Raw genomic sequence first — 21,115 nt, 5'->3', positions numbered from 1 at the left:
GAGACATGACAGAGTGGTACTGCCCTGAGACATGACAGAGTGGTACTGCCCTTAGACATGACAGAGTGGCACTGCCCTGAGACATGACAGAGTGGTACTGCCCTGAGACATGACAGAGTGGTACTGCCCTGAGACATGACAGAGTGGTACTGCCCTTAGACATGACAGAGTGGCACTGCCCTGAGACATGACAGAGTGGTACTGCCCTTAGACATGACAGAGTGGTACTGCCCTTAGACATGACAGAGTGGTACTGCCCTGAGACATGACAGAGTGGTACTGCCCTGAGACATTACATTACAGAGTGGTACTGCCCTGAGACATTACATTACAGAGTGGTACTGCCCTGAGACATGACAGAGTGGTACTGCCCTGAGACATGACAGAGTGGTACTGCCCTGAGACATGACAGAGTGGTACTGCCCTGAGACATGACAGTGGTACTGCCCTGAGACATGACAGTGGTACTGCCCTGAGACATGATAGAGTGGTACTGCCCTGAGACATGATCAAGTGGTACTGCCCTGAGACATGACAGAGTGGTACTGCCCTGAGACATGACAGAGTGGCACTGCCCTGAGACATGACAGAGTGGTACTGCCCTGAGACATGACAGGTGGTACTGCCCTGAGACATGACAGAGTGGTACTGCCCTGAGACATGACATGTGGTACTGCCCTGAGACATGACTAGAGTGGTACTGCCCTGAGACATGATAGAGTGGTACATCCCTGAGACATGACAGCGTGGAACTGCCCTGAGACATGACAGAGTGGTACTGCCCTGAGACATGACAGCGTGGTACTGCCCTGAGACATGACAGAGTGGTACTGCCCTGAGACATGACAGAGTGGTACTGCCCTGAGACATTACATTACAGAGTGGTACTGCCCTGAGACATGACATTACAGAGTGGTACTGCCCTGAGACATGACAGAGTGGTACTGCCCTGAGACATGACAGAGTGGTACTGCCCTGAGACATGACAGAGTGGTACTGCCCTGAGACATGACAGAGTGGTACTGCCCTGAGACATGACAGAGTGGTACTGCCCTGAGACATTACATTACAGAGTGGTACTGCCCTGAGACATGACATTACAGAGTGGTACTGCCCTGAGACATGACAGAGTGGTACTGCCCTGAGACATGACAGCGTGGTACTGCCCTGAGACATGACAGAGTGGTACTGCCCTGAGACATGACAGAGTGGTACTGCCCTGAGACATGACAGAGTGGAACTGCCCTGAGACATGACAGAGTGGTACTGCCCTGAGACATGACAGAGTGGCACTGCCCTGAGACATGACAGAGTGGCACTGCCCTGAGACATGACAGAGTGGCACTGCCCTGAGACATGACAGAGTGGCACTGCCCTGAGACATGACAGAGTGGTACTGCCCTGAGACATGACAGAGTGGTAATGCCCTGAGACATGACAGAGTGGCACTGCCCTGAGACATTACATTACAGAGTGGCACTGCCCTGAGACATTACATTACAGAGTGGCACTGCCCTGAGACATGACAGAGTGGTACTGCCCTGAGACATGACAGAGTGGCACTGCCCTTAGACATGACAGAGTGGCACTGCCCTGAGACATGACAGAGTGGTACTGCCCTGAGACATGACAGAGTGGTACTGCCCTGAGACATGACAGAGTGGTACTGCCCTTAGACATGACAGAGTGGCACTGCCCTGAGACATGACAGAGTGGTACTGCCCTTAGACATGACAGAGTGGTACTGCCCTGAGACATGACAGAGTGGTACTGCCCTGAGACATTACATTACAGAGTGGTACTGCCCTGAGACATTACATTACAGAGTGGTACTGCCCTGAGACATGACAGAGTGGTACTGCCCTGAGACATGACAGAGTGGTACTGCCCTGAGACATGACAGTGGTACTGCCCTGAGACATGACAGTGGTACTGCCCTGAGACATGACAGTGGTACTGCCCTGAGACATGATAGAGTGGTACTGCCCTGAGACATGATAGAGTGGTACATCCCTGAGACATGACAGCGTGGAACTGCCCTGAGACATGACAGCGTGGTACTGCCCTGAGACATGACAGCGTGGTACTGCCCTGAGACATGACAGAGTGGTACTGCCCTGAGACATGACAGAGTGGTACTGCCCTGAGACATTACATTACAGAGTGGTGGGAAAGCAGAACATTGTTGATTTGTCTCCTAACAGTCTGTCTCCTAGAGGTTTACTAACACCAAGGTAACCACTACAACTCCAGTCTGTCCCCTAGAGGTTTACTAACACCAAGGTAACCACTACAACTCCAGTCTGTCCCCTAGAGGTTTACTAACACCAAGGTAACCACTACAACTCCAGTCTGTCCCCTAGAGGTTTACTAACACCAAGGTAACCACTACAACTCCAGTCTGTCCCCTAGAGGTTTACTAACACCAAGGTAACCTGTGCTAACCTGCCATACATAGATAGACCCTAGGCTAGTGTAGATTTATTCCCCCCATATTTGCAGATTGGTGGTGTGTCCCAATAATCTCTCCTCCTTCCTGAAGAGTTCACCCGTTCACTATCCACATATTGAAAAGCGTTGGATTGGATTGTTGTAGATGTCTACAGGGACATTCCACCATTTCCTTATACCAGCCATTCCCTTCTAAATCCATGAAGGGAAATGGACAAGTGCACACTTTGGGAGAATGGAGAGATGATTGAGGCGGTGCCGTAGATTCATCACATGTCCCATCTTTAGATCCTAAGACTCCGCTAGTTTTATTGGATGTACTGTATATTATAGAATTACTGCACTGACGTTGTTAGCTAGCAGATGTGGTGAACAGAACACTACTGTATATTATAGAATGACTACCCTGACGTTGTTAGCTAGCAGATGTGGTGAACAGAACACTACTGTATGCTCCAGGTGGTGATGTGTTATTTCATTCTATAACTCACTGTGATACTCTTTTTGATATTAAGTGGATCATTCAGATCCTAGTGGAGCAGGTTAAAGCTTGTCTTATGACTAGCTCAGAGGTTCTCCAACTGAACCCACTACCTGAGGCCTACAGTACATTCTTCTGTGTGTGTGTGTGTGTGTGTGTGTGTGTGTGTGTGTCTTGTCATTCTAACCACCTTTCCTCCCACCAGACGCTGGACGGCGGTCAGAACGTGATCCAGCTGGAGACAGCGGTGGGCGCGGCCATCAAGAGCTTCGACAACGCCCTGGGCATCAACGTGCCGCGATCCCGCTTCCTGCCCGTCAAGACCGTCTCCGACCTCCTATTGGTCATGTCCAACCTCTACAGCCTGGAGGCGGGCTCTCTCACCATGAGCCAGAAGAGAGAGTTCCCTACCACGCCCCACGTCAAGCTGGGCAGCTCCTTTACTAAGGTAACTAACGCAACCCTAACCTAACTACTACTATAACTACTAACTTAACCTAGCCTTAACCATGCCCCACGTCAAGCTGGGAAGCTCCTTTACTAAGGTAACTCGTAATATAACTACAACTTAAGCCTAACCATGCCCCACGTCAAGCTGGGAAGCTCCTTTACTAAGGTAAGGCAGGATTCAATCAAAGGTGCTTTGTTGACTAGCTCATTGCATTTGAGCAACCTATATATATATATATATATATATAATAAATAAATACAATTATAGAGCCCGACAGTGGAGGTGTCATAATACCCATAAAACCTAGCGGTCAAACAGGGAAATGGTTCCAATCGTTTTTCCACCATTAATCCCATAGGGGATTTTATAAACACTTAAAATAAGGGCTGTGTTTTGTGTAGGCTTACCCTGACGTGACATTTGGATAACCATGTAAATCTCTCTCGGACAAGGTGACTTTTATCAATATATTTGGCTCTATTTACTCAGATTCGAAAATGCTAATTAGCATCAAAGTAGACATCATGCAAAACTACAAATCCCTGCAAGCTCCTGCACGTCATCTCTAGCTGACACCTTTGTTAACATCTATTGTGTCAATTTAAAACTTGCACAAGACAGTTCACAGAATTGTCAATTTAAAGAAATGTGGCCAATTAGTTAATTACTACATTTAGCAAACATTAGATAGTTAATCCAGAGATTCTTATCTTTGCTTTGATTCGGCAGTCTCGTCCAGATCATCATGTCATTTGTAGTTCTTTAAGATAGCCACATTAGTAGCTAATTAGCATTTCATTTTTGGGGGGTAAATACAGGTGATAAGTCACCCTGTCCTAGAGAGATTTACACGGTTATCAAAACGTCACAACAGGGTAAGCAAGCCTACACACAACACAGCCCTTATTTTAAGTGTTTCTAACATCCCCTATGGGAAAAAGGAATGGTGGAAGAACTGTTGGAACCATTTCCCTGTTTGACCGCTAGGCTTTATGGGTATTATGACTCATACTGTGGTACTCTATGGCCAAATTATCTTTAAAGGCCCCGTGCAGCCATTTTTATCTCAATATCATATCATTTCTGGGTAACAATTAAGTACCTTACTGTAATAGTTTTAGATTAAAATGGTCAAAAAGAAACAAAAATAGCATTTTAGCTAAAAACTATTTCTCAAGCAAGAATTTTGCTAGGACTGTCTGGGAGTGGTCTCTGAAAATGAAAAACTAGCTGTTATTGGCAGAGAGGTTTGGAACTCATTTTCTCATTGGTCTATTAACTCAAATACCGCCTGGTGTAGTCACCAGGCAAATCAAAACTCCACCCATGCAAAACCTGCTGATTAGAAGGTCCTGTGTAGATTATTTTCAATCAGCAACTATCAGGAAATAATACAGATCATTTGTTCACACTATTACAGTGTTAGTTTCATCAGCTGTTGTACAATATAATACAAAACGCAGAAAAAAACTGAATTTTGATTGCTCTGGGTCTTTAAGTGATGCCAAACCAAATATTTAGTTACTTTTTGTTGATTTCAGTTGATTTGGCCATAACAAAAATAATGTGGGTTGCATTTATCACTTCCATTGATTGTTTGCTAGCGATGGCTAATGTTGCTGTAGTTTGTAGTGGCTGTTTGTAGTACAGGTTCTCCTGGCCCATAGACTACTTTCAGGGTGAGGAACCATCTTACATCAAGTTGTAAAATCCTGAACTTCCCCTTTAATTGTTTAATGAATGTCTCTGATTGGTGAAAGAGTTTTCTCACCTTGTGTGCGGTCTGAATCAGTCCCTGATTAGGAGGGAAGGAAGAACAGAAGTGTTTTGTTTCTTAAGGAGCATAGTTGAATAGCCCGTCCTGATGAAACACATCCTCTTGGTGTTTGTTGGTTCAGATACATCCTCTACATGCTGACCTTTATTCACAGTACATTTGAATGGGGCACGCTGACCTTTATTCACAGTACATTTGAATGGACGTGACATGCTGACCTTTATTCACATACATTTACATTTTAGTATTTTAGCAGACGCTCTTATCCAGAGCGAATTACAGTTAGTGAGTGCATACATTTTTAATTTTTTCCATACTGGAATCGAACCCACAACCCTGGCGTTGCAAATGCCATGCTCTACCAACTGAGCTACATCCCTGCCGGCCATTCCCTCCCTTACCCTGGACGACGCTGGGCCAATTGTGCGCCGCCCCATGGGTCTCCCGGTCGCGGCCAGCTACGACAGAGCCTGGATTCGAACCAGGATCTCTAGTGGCACAGCTAGCAATGCAATGCAGTGCCTTAGACCACTGCGCCACTCGGGAGGTGGCGTAAGTACATTTGAATGGACGTGACATGCTGACCTTTATTCACAGTACATTTGAATGGACGTGGCATGCTGACCTTTATTCACAGTATATTTGAATGGGGCATGCGTAGGGAAACTAAGATCCTTGTCCTTTTCTTCTCACTGTATCTCCTCCTACAGTTGAACTAAAGCTAAACACACCAAACTCTGCATACATGTTCTGTTTGTGTTGAGGTGGTGCTCCATTGTTGTACCACCATACATGCATCCTCTATTTATATAGCTCATCCAATGGGAGTAAACATACCAAGATAGAGCTCTCTCTCTCCCTCTCTCACCTCAAAGTATTTGTTATGGCTCTAAACTCAGCATTACATGTCTGTGTGTCTGTGTGTGTGTGTTAACAGGTCCAGGAATACCAGACGCGGTTCGAGAGCATCCCGGATATGCTGGAGCTTGATCACCTGACTGTGTCCGGTGACGTCACGTTCGGAAAACAAGTTTCTCTGAAGGTGAGTTCACAGGCCCCTGAGTTGTTCCTGGCTAGGTCACATGGTCAGGGAAACCTCTTGGCCCTATATTATCTCAGAGCAATAGCTGTGATGGGCCAAGATGGAATGAAGGAACTTTACAATAACGATAGCTGTGATAGCCCAAGATAGAATGAAGGAACTTTACAATAACGATAGCTGTGATAGCCCAAGATAGAATGAAGGAACTTTACAATAACGATAGCTGTGATAGCCCAAGGTGGAATGAAGCAAGTTTATAATAACGATAGCTGTGATAGCCCAAGATAGAATGAAGGAACTTTACAATAACGATAGCTGTGATAGCCCAAGATAGAATGAAGGAACTTTACAATAACGATAGCTGTGATAGCCCAAGATGGAATGAAGGAACTTTACAATAACGATAGCTGTGATAGCCCAAGATAGAATGAAGGAACTTTACAATAACGATAGCTGTGATAGCCCAAGATGGAATGAAGGAACTTTACAATAACGATAGCTGTGATAGCCCAAGGTGGAATGAAGCAAGTTTATAATAGCAATAGCTGTGATAGCCCAAGATGGAATGAAGGAACTTTACAATAACGATAACTGTGATAGCCCAAGGTGGAATTAAGGAAGTTTATAATAACAATTTATGGCTAAATGACTGTTGAAATGTGTCAAAAAATAATAATTAAGGGTCAAATAAATGATAGTAAAAAGCAAATAAACGAAACCTTTACGTCCCTCTTCTCTATCTCCTTTCCTCCCTGTAGGGAACGGTAATCATCATAGCCAATCACGGAGATCGTATCGACATCCCGGCTGGAACGATACTGGAGAACAAGATCGTATCAGGCAACCTTCGCATCCTGGACCACTGAAGCCTTTAACGACTATCCCCAGCACCACCGTCATGTGACCAAGCCAGACACATCCACCACCGTCATGTGACCAGACACATACACCACCATCATGTGACCAAGCCAGACACATCCACCCCAACCATGTGACCAGACACATCTACCACCATCATGTGACCAGACACATGCACCCCAATCATGTGACCAAGCCAGACACATCCACCACCATCATGTGACCAAGCCAGACGTGATCCAGACATACCCAACAGATACTGATGTGAAGTGATGTCCATGCAATACTGTACCAGTAGTATTTCAGCTCCCTACCCATCAGATGGCCTTACTTGATGAGAATGATGATAGAAGTCATATGGATGTGATATCCTGTGTGACGTCAATGGGGGTTCCAATATCCACTGTACATGTTAGTACAGTCTTAGGCTGGGATTCAACCCGATCGCGGATTTGGACAATGCGCCATTTAAAGGTAACTTTTGATTGAGCCGACATATACAGCGTTTACCGTGAATGTGGTGTCCACGAACATGGGAACATTGCCTTTAAGACGTGCATTACAGACAAAGCGGGATCGGATTGCATCCCTGCCCTAATTAACAATTCAATATTATATAATGTCCACAACAATATCGAAGGAATACCAATCCACAATATTATGAAATACTTGTCATTTTTTTTATCTGAAAGGATTTTGAAGGAGTTTGTCAGTCTTTTTTTTTTTTACATCAAAATGTTTATTTCACTGTAATCTTATTCCACCTGTACCTTACTGTGTCTGTTCATCCCCCTCTTCAATAGCTCTGTCCATAAAGAGAGAGAACGGTTGCATTTTCTCTACGTGTTGTTCTTACACAAACACAGAGACCTACTGTAGGAGAGTTGATGACACACAGAGACCTACTGTAGGAGAGTTGATGACACACAGAGACCTACTGTAGGAGAGTTGATGACACACAGAGACCTACTGTAGGAGAGTTGATGACACACAGAGACCTACTGTAGGAGAGTTGACACACAGACCTAGGGCTCGATTCAATCCGTATCGCCAAAGTTCAGTGTTATAGCGCGATTGAGATTAAAACGTAATTTCCGATTGAGCCGACCTATGAAACGTTTACAGTGAATGCAGTCTCTGCTAACGCGGTAACGTTGCCTTTAAATTTATATTGTGCTGTAGAGCAGATCTTCATCGCTACGGATTGAACGGAGTCCCTACTATTAGATCGTTGAATGACAACTCAACGTCTGAGGGGCCTATTGTCTGCAGAACGGGAGTCTGAAAGCAATACAAGTGTTGTCCTGAGACTGACAGGGCTCCCAGCTGCAGATATCTCTCTAGAGCTGAATAAAGTGCAATATGAAATTAACTCAATCCTCTTGTCTGTGTTTTAACTGTTTTACAGGACTACTATGGGAATTTGGGAATTTTGACTTTTAAAGGTAATTTACGCTTGAGCCAACATCCGTAGTGTTTGCGATCTCTGTGAACGTCAGGGAAATTGCCTTTAAAAGGCACATTTTCAGTGTGCTTGTCGACAACACAACTTTAATTGAACCCTGGTTTCACTCTCATTACAGTAAAGTACAGCATCTGTCCTGTCCTCTCATTACAGTAAAGTACCATACAGCATCTGTCCTGTCTTCTCATTACAGTAAAGTACAGCATCTGTCCTGTCCTCTCATTACAGTAAAGTACAGCATACAGCATCTGTCCTGTCCTCTCATTACAGTAAAGTACAGCGTCTGTCCTGTCCTCTCATTACAGTAAAGTACAGCATACAGCATCTGTCCTGTCCTCTCATTACAGTAAAGTACAGCATACAGCATCTGTCCTGTCCTCTCATTACAGTAAAGTACAGCGTCTGTCCTGTCCTCTCATTACAGTAAAGTACAGCATACAGCATCTGTCCTGTCCTCTCATTACAGTAAAGTACAGCATCTGTCCTGTCCTCTCATTACAGTAAAGTACAGCATACAGCATCTGTCCTGTCTTCTCATTACAGTAAAGTACAGCATCTGTCCTGTCCTCTCATTACAGTAAAGTACAGCATACAGCATCTGTCCTGTCCTCTCATTACAGTAAAGTACAGCATCTGTCCTGTCTTCTCATTACAGTAAAGTACAGCATCTGTCCTGTCCTCTCATTACAGTAAAGTACAGCATCTTTCCTGTCTTCTCATTACAGTAAAGTACAGCATCTGTCCTGTCCTCTCATTACAGTAAAGTACAGCATACAGCATCTGTCCTGTCCTCTCATTACAGTAAAGTACAGCGTCTGTCCTGTCCTCTCATTACAGTAAAGTACAGCATACAGCATCTGTCCTGTCCTCTCATTACAGTAAAGTACAGCATCTGTCCTGTCTTCTCATTACAGTAAAGTACAGCATACAGCATCTGTCCTGTCCTCTCATTACAGTAAAGTACAGCGTCTGTCCTGTCCTCTCATTACAGTAAAGTACAGCATACAGCATCTGTCCTGTCCTCTCATTACAGTAAAGTACAGCATCTGTCCTGTCCTCTCATTACAGTAAAGTACAGCGTCTGTCCTGTCCTCTCATTACAGTAAAGTACAGCATACAGCATCTGTCCTGTCCTCTCATTACAGTAAAGTACAGCATACAGCATCTGTCCTGTCCTCTCATTACAGTAAAGTACAGCATTCTGTCCTGTCCTCTCATTACAGTAAAGTACAGCATACAGCATCTGTCCTGTCCTCTCATTACAGTAAAGTACAGCATCTGTCCTGTCCTCTCATTACAGTAAAGTACAGCATACAGCATCTGTCCTGTCCTCTCATTACAGTAAAGTACAGCATACAGCATCTGTCCTGTCCTCTCATTACAGTAAAGTACAGCATACAGCATCTGTCCTGTCCTCTCATTACAGTAAAGTACAGCATCTGTCCTGTCTTCTCATTACAGTAAAGTACAGCATACAGCATCTGTCCTGTCCTCTCATTACAGTAAAGTACAGCATCTGTCCTGTCCTCTCATTATAGTAAAGTACAGCATACAGCATCTGTCCTGTCCTCTCATTACAGTAAAGTACAGCATCTGTCCTGTCCTCTCATTACAGTAAAGTACAGCATACAGCATCTGTCCTGTCCTCTCATTACAGTAAAGTACAGCATACAGCATCTGTCCTGTCCTCTCATTACAGTAAAGTACAGCGTCTGTCCTGTCCTCTCATTACAGTAAAGTACAGCATACAGCATCTGTCCTGTCCTTCTCAAACTCTTTACTTCACATTAGCGGTGTTCTGGGTCATCAAGCTATTGGCCTTTCCTTATGGTTACGTAGGCCCTATTTGACATTTTTTCAAATAGTATTTGAAACCACCCAGTTTTTGTTTGCTACGTTACCTGACGGTTTGTACTCAACAACACATTTATCCTATACAGTGCAAACCGTTCAACAGTCTTCGAGGTATGTTTGCCCCCCCGCCCCGTTAGGTGGGTGTGGCCTGTTAAATACAGGTGTGACCGTTTTGAAATCGCAAAAGTTGTACAGCGCACCATCATCACAATTTCCTTGAACTGTTTGTTCAGAACAGCACTGTTCACAGTTTCAGTTTAATCAAATGTTGCACACTATTGAGAGTCTTGCCGAACAAGATCCATGTCTACAGTGCACATTCTGCAGAAATCTATTTCCACCCTGACGACTCAAGGTCTTTGAGAATCTCCCCAGGCTGAAGGCAATTATACTGCAGTCACAAGGTAATGCAGAGCTAGTGATCCAGTAAACGTACACTGTTAATGGCCTAAGCAGAGGCAGGAGTAGGGGGGTGTGTGTCCTAAGCAAGATAATGAGTGTGTGTGTGTGCAGAGTCCTGGGAACTGGCATAAAGATAAGCACTGGTCAGTGGAAATAAGGCCTGCCCAAGCGAGTGGACAAGCAGTTGGTCAGCGAAAACACAAACAGTATTTAGTGCTTTAAACAAGTCTCCTTCAGATGGGGAAGGTGTGTGAGTTCACATGTCATTTCAGAGTACATGACTGTGATCAGATACTGTGTACTGTGACACACAACACAGGTGTACTTACATACACACACACACAGTTTATCTACAAGGTGAGAATAATCTTATAAACTCCACAGCCCCATCATGTAGGAGGGAATACAGCAGGGTGGATGGTTGTCCAGGTTTTTCTTCTACCATGTCTTTTATTTAATTTTTAATTAATTAATTAACCCCCCTTTTATTGTAGAAATCAACAAACAGTTATAAAACACACAGAATGCTCCTCTCCTCTCACTTAGTACACCAGATGTGCTTCGTCTGTAGATGTTAGTTATGTCGACTAACAATAATAATTACATACAGTGTACAAAACATGAAGAACACCTTCCTAATATTGAGTTGCACCCCCTTATGCCCCTCAGAACAGCCTCAGTTCGTCGGGGCATGGGACTCTACAAGGTGTCGAAAGCGTTCCACAGGGATGCTGGTCCACGTTGACTCGATGTTTCCCACAGTTGTGTCAAGTTGGCTGGATGTCCTTTGGGTGGTGGACCATTCTTGATACACACAGGAAACTGTTGAGCGTGAAAAACCCAGCAGCATTGCAGTTCTTGACACAAACCGGTGTGCCTGGCACCTACTACCATACCCCATTGAAAAGGTACTTAGATTTTTTGTCTTGCCCATTCACCCTCTGAATGGCACACATACACAATCCATGTCTCAGTTGTCTCGAAGCTTAAAAATCCATCTTTAACCTGTCTCCTCCCCTTCATCTACACTGATTTGAAGTGATTTAACAAGTGACATCAATAAGGGATCATTACTTTCACCTGGTCAATCTATGTCAAGGAAAGAGCTGGTGGGCAAGACCAATGGTGTTCATAATGTTTTGTCCACTCAGTGTGCGTTCCATTAAAGCTACATATCAATCAATTTTATTTTATATAGCCCTTCTTACATCAGCTAATATCTCGAAGTGCTGTACAGAAACCCAGCCTAAAACCCCAAACAGCTAGTAATGCAGGTGTAGAAGCACGGTGGCTAGGAAAAACTCCCTAGAAAGGCGAAAGCCTAGGGAAGAAACCTAGAGAGGAACCAGGCTATGAGGGGTGGCCAGTCCTCTTCTGGCTGTGCCGGGTGGAGATTATAACAGAACCATGCCAAGATGTTCAAAAATGTTCATAAGTGACAAGCATGGTCAAATAATAATCAGGAATAAATCTCAGTTGGCTTTTCATAGCCGATCATTAAGAGTTGAAAACAGCAGGTCTGGGACAGGTAGGGGTTCCATAACCGCAGGCAGAACAGTTGAAACTGGAATAGCAGCAAGGCCAGGCGGACTGGGGACAGCAAGGTGTCATCATGCCCGGTAGTCCTGACGTATGGTCCTAGGGCTCAGGTTCTCAGAGAGAAAGAGAGAACGAGAGAATTAGAGAGCATACTTAAATTCACACAGGACACTGGATAAGACAGGAGAAGTACTCCAGGTATAACCAACTAACCCCAGCCCCCGACACATAAACTACTGCAGCATAAATACTGGAGGCTGAGACAGGAGCGGTCCGGAGACACTGTGGCCCCATCCGAAGAAACCCCGGACAGGGCCAAACAGGAAGGATATAACCCCACCCACTCCGCCAAAGCACAGCCCCCGCACCACCAGAGGGATATCCCCAACCACCAACTTACAATCCTGAGACAAGGCCGAGTATAGCCCACAGAGGTCTCCACCACAGCACAAACCAAGGGGGCGCCAACCCAGACAGGAAGATCACGTCAGTAACTCAACCCACTCAAGTGACGCACCCCCTCCCAGGGACGGCATGAAAGAGCACCAGCAAGCCAGTGACTCCGCCCCTGCAACAGGGTTAGAGGCAGAGAACCCCAGTGGAGAGGGGAACCGGCCCGGCAGAGACAGCAAGGGCTGTTCGTTGCTCCAGCCTTTCCGTTCACCTTCACACTCCTGGGCCAGACTACACTCAATCATATGACCTACTGAAGAGATAAGTCTTCAGTAAAGACTTAAAGGTTGAGACCGAGTCTCACGTCTCTCACATGGGTAGGCAGACTGTTCCATAAAAATGGAGATCTATAGGAGAAAGCCCTGCCTCCCGCTGTTTGCTTAGAAATTCTAGGGACAATTAGGAGGCCTGCGTCTTGTGACCGTAGCGTACGTACATATGATTAGCATACAATCTTAACAAATCATAAGGTTACTGAAGCTCATATCAACATACAGAAATCAAAAGTTAAATCAACAGATCACACACAAGTTACTGAATGGCAACAGATGATTCATTCATAGTAGGCCCAGAACAGCAATGCCTTAGCTAGACAGTTACACAATGAGTCAGAACGATTGTATATTGTTTATTGATTGGCTCCTTTTTTTTATTTTTTATTTTTAGGGGGTAGATCAGCTTAATATTGCAGATAGATTGTAACTTCCATCAATGTAATTGTCTGCATCACTTCCAATCTATCCATTGGCTAGCTCCTTAATCTAACCTTTGATAATCATGCCTCATCTCTCTGTAGTCTTCAACCCCAGACTAATACATACTATACAGAACAAAAATATAAAACGCAACATGCAACAATTTCTAACATTTTACTGAGTTACAGTTCATATAAGGAAATCAGTCAATTGAAATAAATAAATTAAGCCCTACTCTATGGATTTCACATGACTGGGAATACAGATATGCATCTGTTGGTCACAGATACCTTTAAAAAAAAGGTAGAGGCGTGGATCAGAAAACCAATCAGTATCTGGTGTGACCACCATTTGCCTCATGCAGCGCGACACATCTCCTTCGCATAGAGTTGACCAGGCTGTTGATTGTGGCCTGTGGAATGTTGTCCCACTCCTCTTCAATGGCTGTGTGAATTTGCTGGATATTGGTGGAAACTGGAACACGCTGTCGTACACGTTGATCCAGAGCTTCCCAAACATGCTCGGTGGGTGACATGTCTTGTGAGTATGCAGGCCATGGAAGAACTGGGACATTTTCAGCTTCCAGGAATTGTGTACAGATCCTTGCAGCATGGGGCCATGCATTATCATCTGTTCACAACGTTGACATCAGCAAACTGCTCGTCCACATGACGCCATACGCGTGGTCTGCGGTTGTGAGGCTGGTTGGACATTGCCAAATTCTCTAAAACGATGTTGGAGGCAGCTTATGGTACAGAAATGAACATTAAATTCTCTGGCAACAGCTCTGGTGGACATTCCTGCAGTCAGCATGCCAATTGAACGCTCCCTCATAACTTGAGACCTCTGTGGCATTGTGTTGTGTGACAAAACTGCACATTTTAGTGGCCTTTTATTGTCCCCAGCACAAGGTGCACCTGTGTAATGATCATGCTGTTTAATCAACTTCTTGATATGCCACACCTGTCAGGTGGATGGATTATCTTGGCAAAGGAGAAATGCTCACTTACAGGGATGTAAACAAATTTGTGCACAGAATTTTAGAGAAATAAGCTTTTTGTGCGTTATGGAACATTTCTGGGATCTTTTATTTCAGCTCATGAAACACAGGACCAACACTTTACACGTTGCGTTTATATTTTGTTCAATGTATCACAGATATAACAGATACCCTGCTGATCATCTATCAGACAGATACCAGATCACAAATCAAAGCAGAGGTCCCATTCCTCGCCAGTGAGAGAATCAAAGCAGAGGTCCCATTCCTGTCCAGAGAGACTGAACAGTTGGGACTCTAGATGCGTTCTCCTGATCTCTGATAGATTCCAGACAGACACTACTGACCTGTTGTGTGCTACATAGTCATTTTTAAAGAGAGAGAAAATCACAGCCCCATATCCCACTTAGACATCCCACACAAAAACAAAACACACCTGCCTGATCACACACACACTTGCCACCTAAAAATGTCACCCACTCCTGAATGCTTAGCTTTCACTCCTGACGTGTGTAGAAGACTAGTTCTTTGTGATTGGCTTGCGATAGCGGGACATCCCAAATGGTACCCTACTCCCTATATAGTGCACTACTTTAGACCAGGGCCCATTGTGCTCTGGTCTAAAGTAGTGCATTACAAAGGGAATAGGGTGCCATTTGGGACACATCCAGAGCTTGTGACTGCCGAAGGGACAAACTGCACGATGTGCAAAAACATTACAGTAACAATAAATGAATATGCCACATTTAATAACTCTGCAACAGCACTTTCTCTCTGGTCTGCAGTCTGATAGGAGAGTGTGTGTTTCAATAATAACACCAACCACTAAACCAACAGGGATATGATATGCGTCAGCAGCACATTAATGTCGCTTGACTTCTGTATTTTACACCACTGATAAAGGGGTGTGATATTCTAGGATTGGTAATAGTAATAATAGAACATGTTCATTGTTTTTGTACAGCAGCATGTTAGATTCACTGTGGAGAATAGACACGCATAGACATGCATAGACACAGAGAGAAACAGAGTTTTTTGGGTCTCAGCCCCTACACTCGGATCAAAGTGAAGAAACTCTGATCTGGACTAATTCAAAAGCATCTCTCTCCTGCCATCTCCATCGGATTAATCACCACCAACCCTCCTCTCACACACAGACACACATTCATTACAGAGAACCCTCCTCAAACAGTTCCACACACCCTGACATCACAAGACACTGGCATCCACTCTAACACACACACACACACACACACACACACACACACACACACACACACACACACACACACACACACACAACCTTGGCAGCCACTCTGACAAACAGGGGCTTCAGTAGTATCTTTATAGCCTCTGGAGCAGCTCTGACAGGACGGAGGCTTCCTCTCTGGAGCAGCTCTGACAGGACGGAGGCTTCCTCTCTGGAGCAGCTCTGACAGGACGGAGGCTTCCTCTCTGGAGCAGCTCTGACAGGACGGAGGCTTCCTCTCTGGAGCAGCTCTGACAGGACGGAGGCTTCCTCTCTGGAGCAGCTCTGACAGGACGGAGGCTTCCTCTCTGGAGCAGCTCTGACAGGACGGAGGCTTCCTCTCTGGAGCAGCTCTGACAGGACGGAGGCTTCCTCTCAGGAGCAGCTCTGACAGGACGGAGGGAGGAAAGAAATGAGGTAGAAATTAAGGGAGGAAAAGACGTAGATGTCAGAACTCATCCGGGGGGAGAGCTGTCCTGGTTCTCACAGACAAGTTGAATAAAGTTGAACGAACTTGTTAATCTCAGAAACCCAGAACTACTAAAATCGTGCATAATTGCGTCAAAATGTTACGTGCGTCTGTCCAGAAGAGATTATGAACTTGTTAATGGAGAGAGCGAGAGACAGACAGAGAGGTGCTCTAGTATCACGTGACTATGAAATAACACAGAGCATTTCAACCACAAGAGGACATCAGAGTTGAGCTAACCTTAATGGCAACACTTGAGTGGCAATACAAATGTAAATACAATACCATGGTGTAAAATGTGTCATGTTTTAAACTTTATTGTTTAAAGTCGGTACAAAAACTGTTAAATCAGAAAACATTCTCAGCTTTTGCCTTAAAGCATCAGAAAGCCTCCAGACAGAATAGATAGTCTAGCTCTGGTCCAGGGTGTTACTGCTCAGCCTTCCTTCACTAAACGCCCTGGACCAGAGCTAGAGTAGAGAAACAGAGGAGAGACACCATGCAGACAGTAGACACAGACGGACATTGGCTGTGTCCAAAATGGCACCCTAGTCCCTATATAGTAGGGCTGGGCGATATGGACAAAAATCCATCTTGCGATAAATTGCCTTAATTAATGCGATAATGATAAATAGAACGATATGTTTACATCATTAATCTGCACCACAGTTTATATTATTATCATTTAAACTACTACTACTAGTTTAGTGGTTGTAGCTGTAAATTGTCCCATTAACAATCACCCATATTAGCAAACTTATTTCATTTCAAACTTCACATTTCTCTAGTATAGGCTACTGCCTGCGGTGGTGATCGGTATTGCCGGTGTCGATAATTAACGGCGGTGATCGGTATTGCCGGTGTCGATAATTAACGGCGGTGATCGGTATTGCCGGTGTCGATAATTAACGGCGGTGATCGGTATTGCCGGTGTCGATAATTAACGGTGGTGATCGGTATTGCCGGTGTCGATAATTAACGGTTGAACATCCCAGCTGTACTATATAGTGCACTACTATTGACCAGAGCCCTATGAAGGGAACAGGGTGCCATTAGGGACGACCAGAGAGTAGAGCCCTTGCTTGCACACTTTCCCCAATAAGAGGAACACAGTGCCTTTGACAAGTCCACAGAACAGCTGACAGACAAGACAGTAAGCCTAATATACAGCCTACACAACATTGTGATCCTGCGTAATTACAAATTGCGGGGCTGAACACGTTTGCATATTTTTTGCTAAAACAATAACCCCGAACAGCCATTTGGCTCGGCTTGTGTTGTGTACTTGAGTAGAGTATAAAGATGAGGCTTTAGACAGTGGGTTTGTTGAAGACAAGACAAGACAGACAGACAGCGACCTTTAGCTACCGATGAGGTATCCTCTGAAGTCCGTTGCAAGGAGAGTGTCTGTTTAGATGTCTATGGGCCAGACAGAGAGGTGTGTGTGTGTGTCAATAGGGCTGACAGGTGTGTGTGTGTGTGTGTGTGTGTGAGAGACAGGTGTGTGTGTGTGAGAACAGACATCTATAGGTCAGACAGGGGTGTGTGTCTCCTCCCTGAGGTGAGTATCTGTCAGATTCAGAGAGCAGTGGAGATCCCTCTGTGTACAATACAGCACATACGAACACACGTTATGTTCTTCTTTCCTCGTGGAGACCTCAAATTCATTTCCATTCAAAATCCTATTTTCCCCCCAACCCTAAACTTAACACCTGAGCTTAAAATAGCCTTTGTCTTCATGGGGACGTGGGAAATGTCCCCACGAGGGAGAATTGTCCTTGTTTTACTATCCTTGTGGGGACTTTGGGGGATTTCAGGTCCAAACAAGGACTGAAGAATCACACTAAATACTGTTACACAAAATACACATTCATACAGTAAATACATGATACAGTACTATTCATACACACTCATACAGTAAATACATGATACAGTACTATTCATACACATCATTTATACTGTGTAATGCCCCCCCCCACCCTCCCCCCCCACAACATTCTGAACTGATTTTCTGAAGGTTGAAGTTTAGGACTACATTTTCCACTGAGGTATTTTGACCATATAAATACTGTTTCATTCAGAATTATCGTGAAGCCTAGATACTTAAGAAGAGAATGACATTCAACATTTATACATTAGAAATAATTAAATGACCGGTCTGTCTTTACACAGGCAACAGTGTGTGTGTGTTTGTTCACTCGTTCAAAACTCCAGACAGAAATCACATAGCTGTCAATCTATCTAACCAATCAGAGCAGAGTATCAGAACATACACACAGGCTCTAACTCAACACGTGCGGAAGCACAACCATTTGCTCACACACCTCTCCAACGACTTAATCACATCAGTTTGGGCTTGTTTGGTTTCTAGGCCTGTGCTTCGAAGGGAGAAGACGGTCATAAAAGGATGTCTGACATACAGACTCACTCATGGGACTACAAATCCCAAGTTGCTCGCATTAGCAGGAAGTCTCCGTCCAAATCTATTGCTTCAAATGTGAAAGGTCATGGCAACGCCTTGTGGAAAAAACGGAACAGTTATAACACTGTGTAGGTTGGAGTTGCCCCTAGACGCTGATCTTGAGTCCGTTTCACATTTTCCCCACTAATGGTTAAGGTTACAAGCGTTTCTCATTGGACCAACTCAGGTAGGTCCCTTCCTGTTTGCTTCCGTTGAGCTCCTAGTGAATACGACCCTTGAACTTGAAATCTGCTATTATTCTACTCTAATAGCACAATAAAAATGTTACAGTATTGAAGTGAGGCATCTTGACCAAGAAGAGTAAAGCAGTAGAACTAATGTAGTTTGTCTTCTTTTTGGAGTTGAGTTATTATGAGGTCTGGGCATAAGTCTTAAAGCTGAATACGGATGGATATTGCAACAAACGAGAATAAAACCATATGTGGTCATATGTTAGTACAATAGATAAATAATGTTTACAGTTCTTTCAGAAAACTAAATCATATCACCCAGTAGTGTGTTTGTTTGCTTGTTTCTTTTTTGTCTTGTTTCACATGAAAATATAGAAATCTTTGTTTTCATTCCCATTAAAAAAACAACAATAGAAAGGCCAGTTAAAAACACGGAGAGACAAACAGAAACGGAGAGAATAGTCCAGAAAATCCCCCCACAATCCCAGGGAGTTGGAAGTTATAAGATTTCGTTATAAGCATCGTTCCATAGCGACCAATAAAAAAGTAGTTCCGACCAAGGACAAATAGTCCCCCTAGTCGAGTGGGCCCTGGAAGATGAGTCTAACGTATCCTTGCTCGCCGCTCAGTTGCTGGGCGCAGAACGGACAGGAGGCGTGGAAGGTGTGTGTTCCGTGCGGCAGCGGGATCTGACTCCAGAACACTGCCGTCTTTTCAGAACACACGTGACCACACGGTGAGAAGGCGTGGGTGGGCGGAGCCGTGTCCAGATAGAAGCTTGCCTCGCAGCCCAACCAGAGGGGAACGTACGGCCCCCTGGCTCGGCACATGGGGCACTCCCTGCTCCGGCCCTGCTCCCTCTCCTCCTGGTCCCGGTCCAGCCTGTCTCTGTCCCGGTGGCTCCCCCAGTTGTGGTATCCATGGACGTGGCCACACTGGAGATACACCCACGGCTGCTTCTCATCTGGGGTGTCCTACAGTAGATTAGATACATTGTAAGTATCCCATAAGGGGAGAATGGAATAGTCACCAGCAAGACGCAGCAACAACAAACACAGAAACACCCTGCTGCCTTCTCTGCACTACAACTAGTCTTCTCTGCACTACAACTGGTCTTCTCTGCACTACAACTGGTCTTCTCTGCACTACAACTAGTCTTCTCTGCACTACAACTAGTCTTCTCTGCACTACAACTGGTCTTCTCTGCACTACAACTGGTCTTCTCTGCACTACAACTGGTCTTCTCTGCACTACAACTGGTCTTCTCTGCACTACAACTGGTCTTCTCTGCACTACAACTGGTCTTCTCTGCACTACAACTGGTCTTCTCTGCACTACAACTGGTCTTCTCTGCACTACAACTGGTCTTCTCTGCACTACAACTGGTCTTCTCTGCACTACAACTGGTCTTCTCTGCACTACAACTGGTCTTCTCTGCACTACAACTGGTCTTCTCTGCACTACAACTGGTCTTCTCTGCACTACAACTGGTCTTCTCTGCACTACAACTGGTCTTCTCTGCACTACAACTGGTCTTCTCTGCACTACAACTGGTCTTCTCTGCACTACAACTAGTCTTCTCTGCACTACAACTAGTCTTCTCTGCACTACAACTAGTCTTCTCTGCACTACTAGCTCTGACTTTACTGATCGCTCCTTTATTGAGGAGAAATGTCCTCACTATGACGGAGATATGTGGTTGTCCCACCTAGCTATATTAAGATGAATGCACTAACTGTAAGTCACTCAGGATAAGAGTGTCTGCTAAATGACTCAAATGGAAATGTTTGGCTCAGTTGATAGAGCATGGTGCTATCAACACCAGGGTCGTGGATTTGATTCCCGCTGGGGGCAACCAATACAAAAATGTATGCAATAACTGTTGTAAGTTGCTTTGGATAAGAGCATCTGCTAAAACAAAACCAGGGGGGAAAAAATACTTGAATAATATAAAATATGTCAGGTAAAATACAGTTGTATTTTATTAGGGAGGGACCTTGCGTCTCATGGAGGGGAAGGCCAGGGTGTTGAAGCCTACGGGACACTGGGGCCTGGCTGCGTTGATTTCCTGACGTAGAGCCTCCAGGTGTTTGACGGTGGGGGTGCGGCTCAGGCCCTCGGCCGTACGCCACAGGAGGGTGGCACCACACAGGTCTATCAGAGAGCCATCCACCAGCTCCTGGCTCTCTGCCTCCACCTGAGGGGAGAATTTTAAAAACGCTTGTTAATATACGCAACAACATGCGGCATTTCATCAGAACAGAACATTTCGTTAAAACA

At 44.8% G+C, this 21,115-nt stretch overlaps 2 protein-coding genes and 1 long non-coding RNA gene across 4 annotated transcripts in view; 1 reads left to right on the top strand and 2 right to left on the bottom strand.

Annotated features, from left to right (window-relative positions):
- ugp2b (UDP-glucose pyrophosphorylase 2b) overlaps positions 1–8,432 on the top strand; it is a 51,611-nt gene extending 43,179 nt beyond the window's left edge. For both annotated transcript variants that reach the window (XM_045211619.1, XM_041864966.2), the window contains exons 9-11: positions 3,138–3,380; positions 6,098–6,202; positions 6,961–8,432. In XM_045211619.1, the coding sequence (XP_045067554.1) occupies positions 3,138–3,380; positions 6,098–6,202; positions 6,961–7,068 (456 nt within the window). In that variant the 3' untranslated portion in view covers positions 7,069–8,432. The remainder of the gene's footprint in view (positions 1–3,137; positions 3,381–6,097; positions 6,203–6,960) is intronic.
- On the bottom strand, positions 7,776–8,842 carry LOC123482776. The gene is made up of 2 exons (XR_006657921.1): positions 7,963–8,842; positions 7,776–7,930 (listed from the first exon to the last, which is right to left on the bottom strand). It is a non-coding gene; the product is annotated as an uncharacterized LOC123482776 (long non-coding RNA).
- Positions 8,843–16,475: 7,633 nt separating this feature from the next.
- The window catches only part of peli1b (pellino E3 ubiquitin protein ligase 1b), a 41,000-nt gene continuing 36,360 nt past the window's right edge, over positions 16,476–21,115 (bottom strand). The window contains exons 7-8 of the mRNA XM_041865089.2: positions 20,832–21,032; positions 16,476–19,809 (exon numbers count right to left, since the gene is read on the bottom strand). Coding sequence (XP_041721023.2) covers positions 19,411–19,809; positions 20,832–21,032 — 600 coding nt within the window. The 3' untranslated portion in view covers positions 16,476–19,410. The remainder of the gene's footprint in view (positions 19,810–20,831; positions 21,033–21,115) is intronic.

Source organism: Coregonus clupeaformis, chromosome 37, assembly GCF_020615455.1.
Source record: "Coregonus clupeaformis isolate EN_2021a chromosome 37, ASM2061545v1, whole genome shotgun sequence".
Classification (NCBI taxonomy): Eukaryota; Metazoa; Chordata; class Actinopteri; order Salmoniformes; family Salmonidae; genus Coregonus; species Coregonus clupeaformis.
This window is presented reverse-complemented; position numbering and strand designations above follow the sequence as displayed.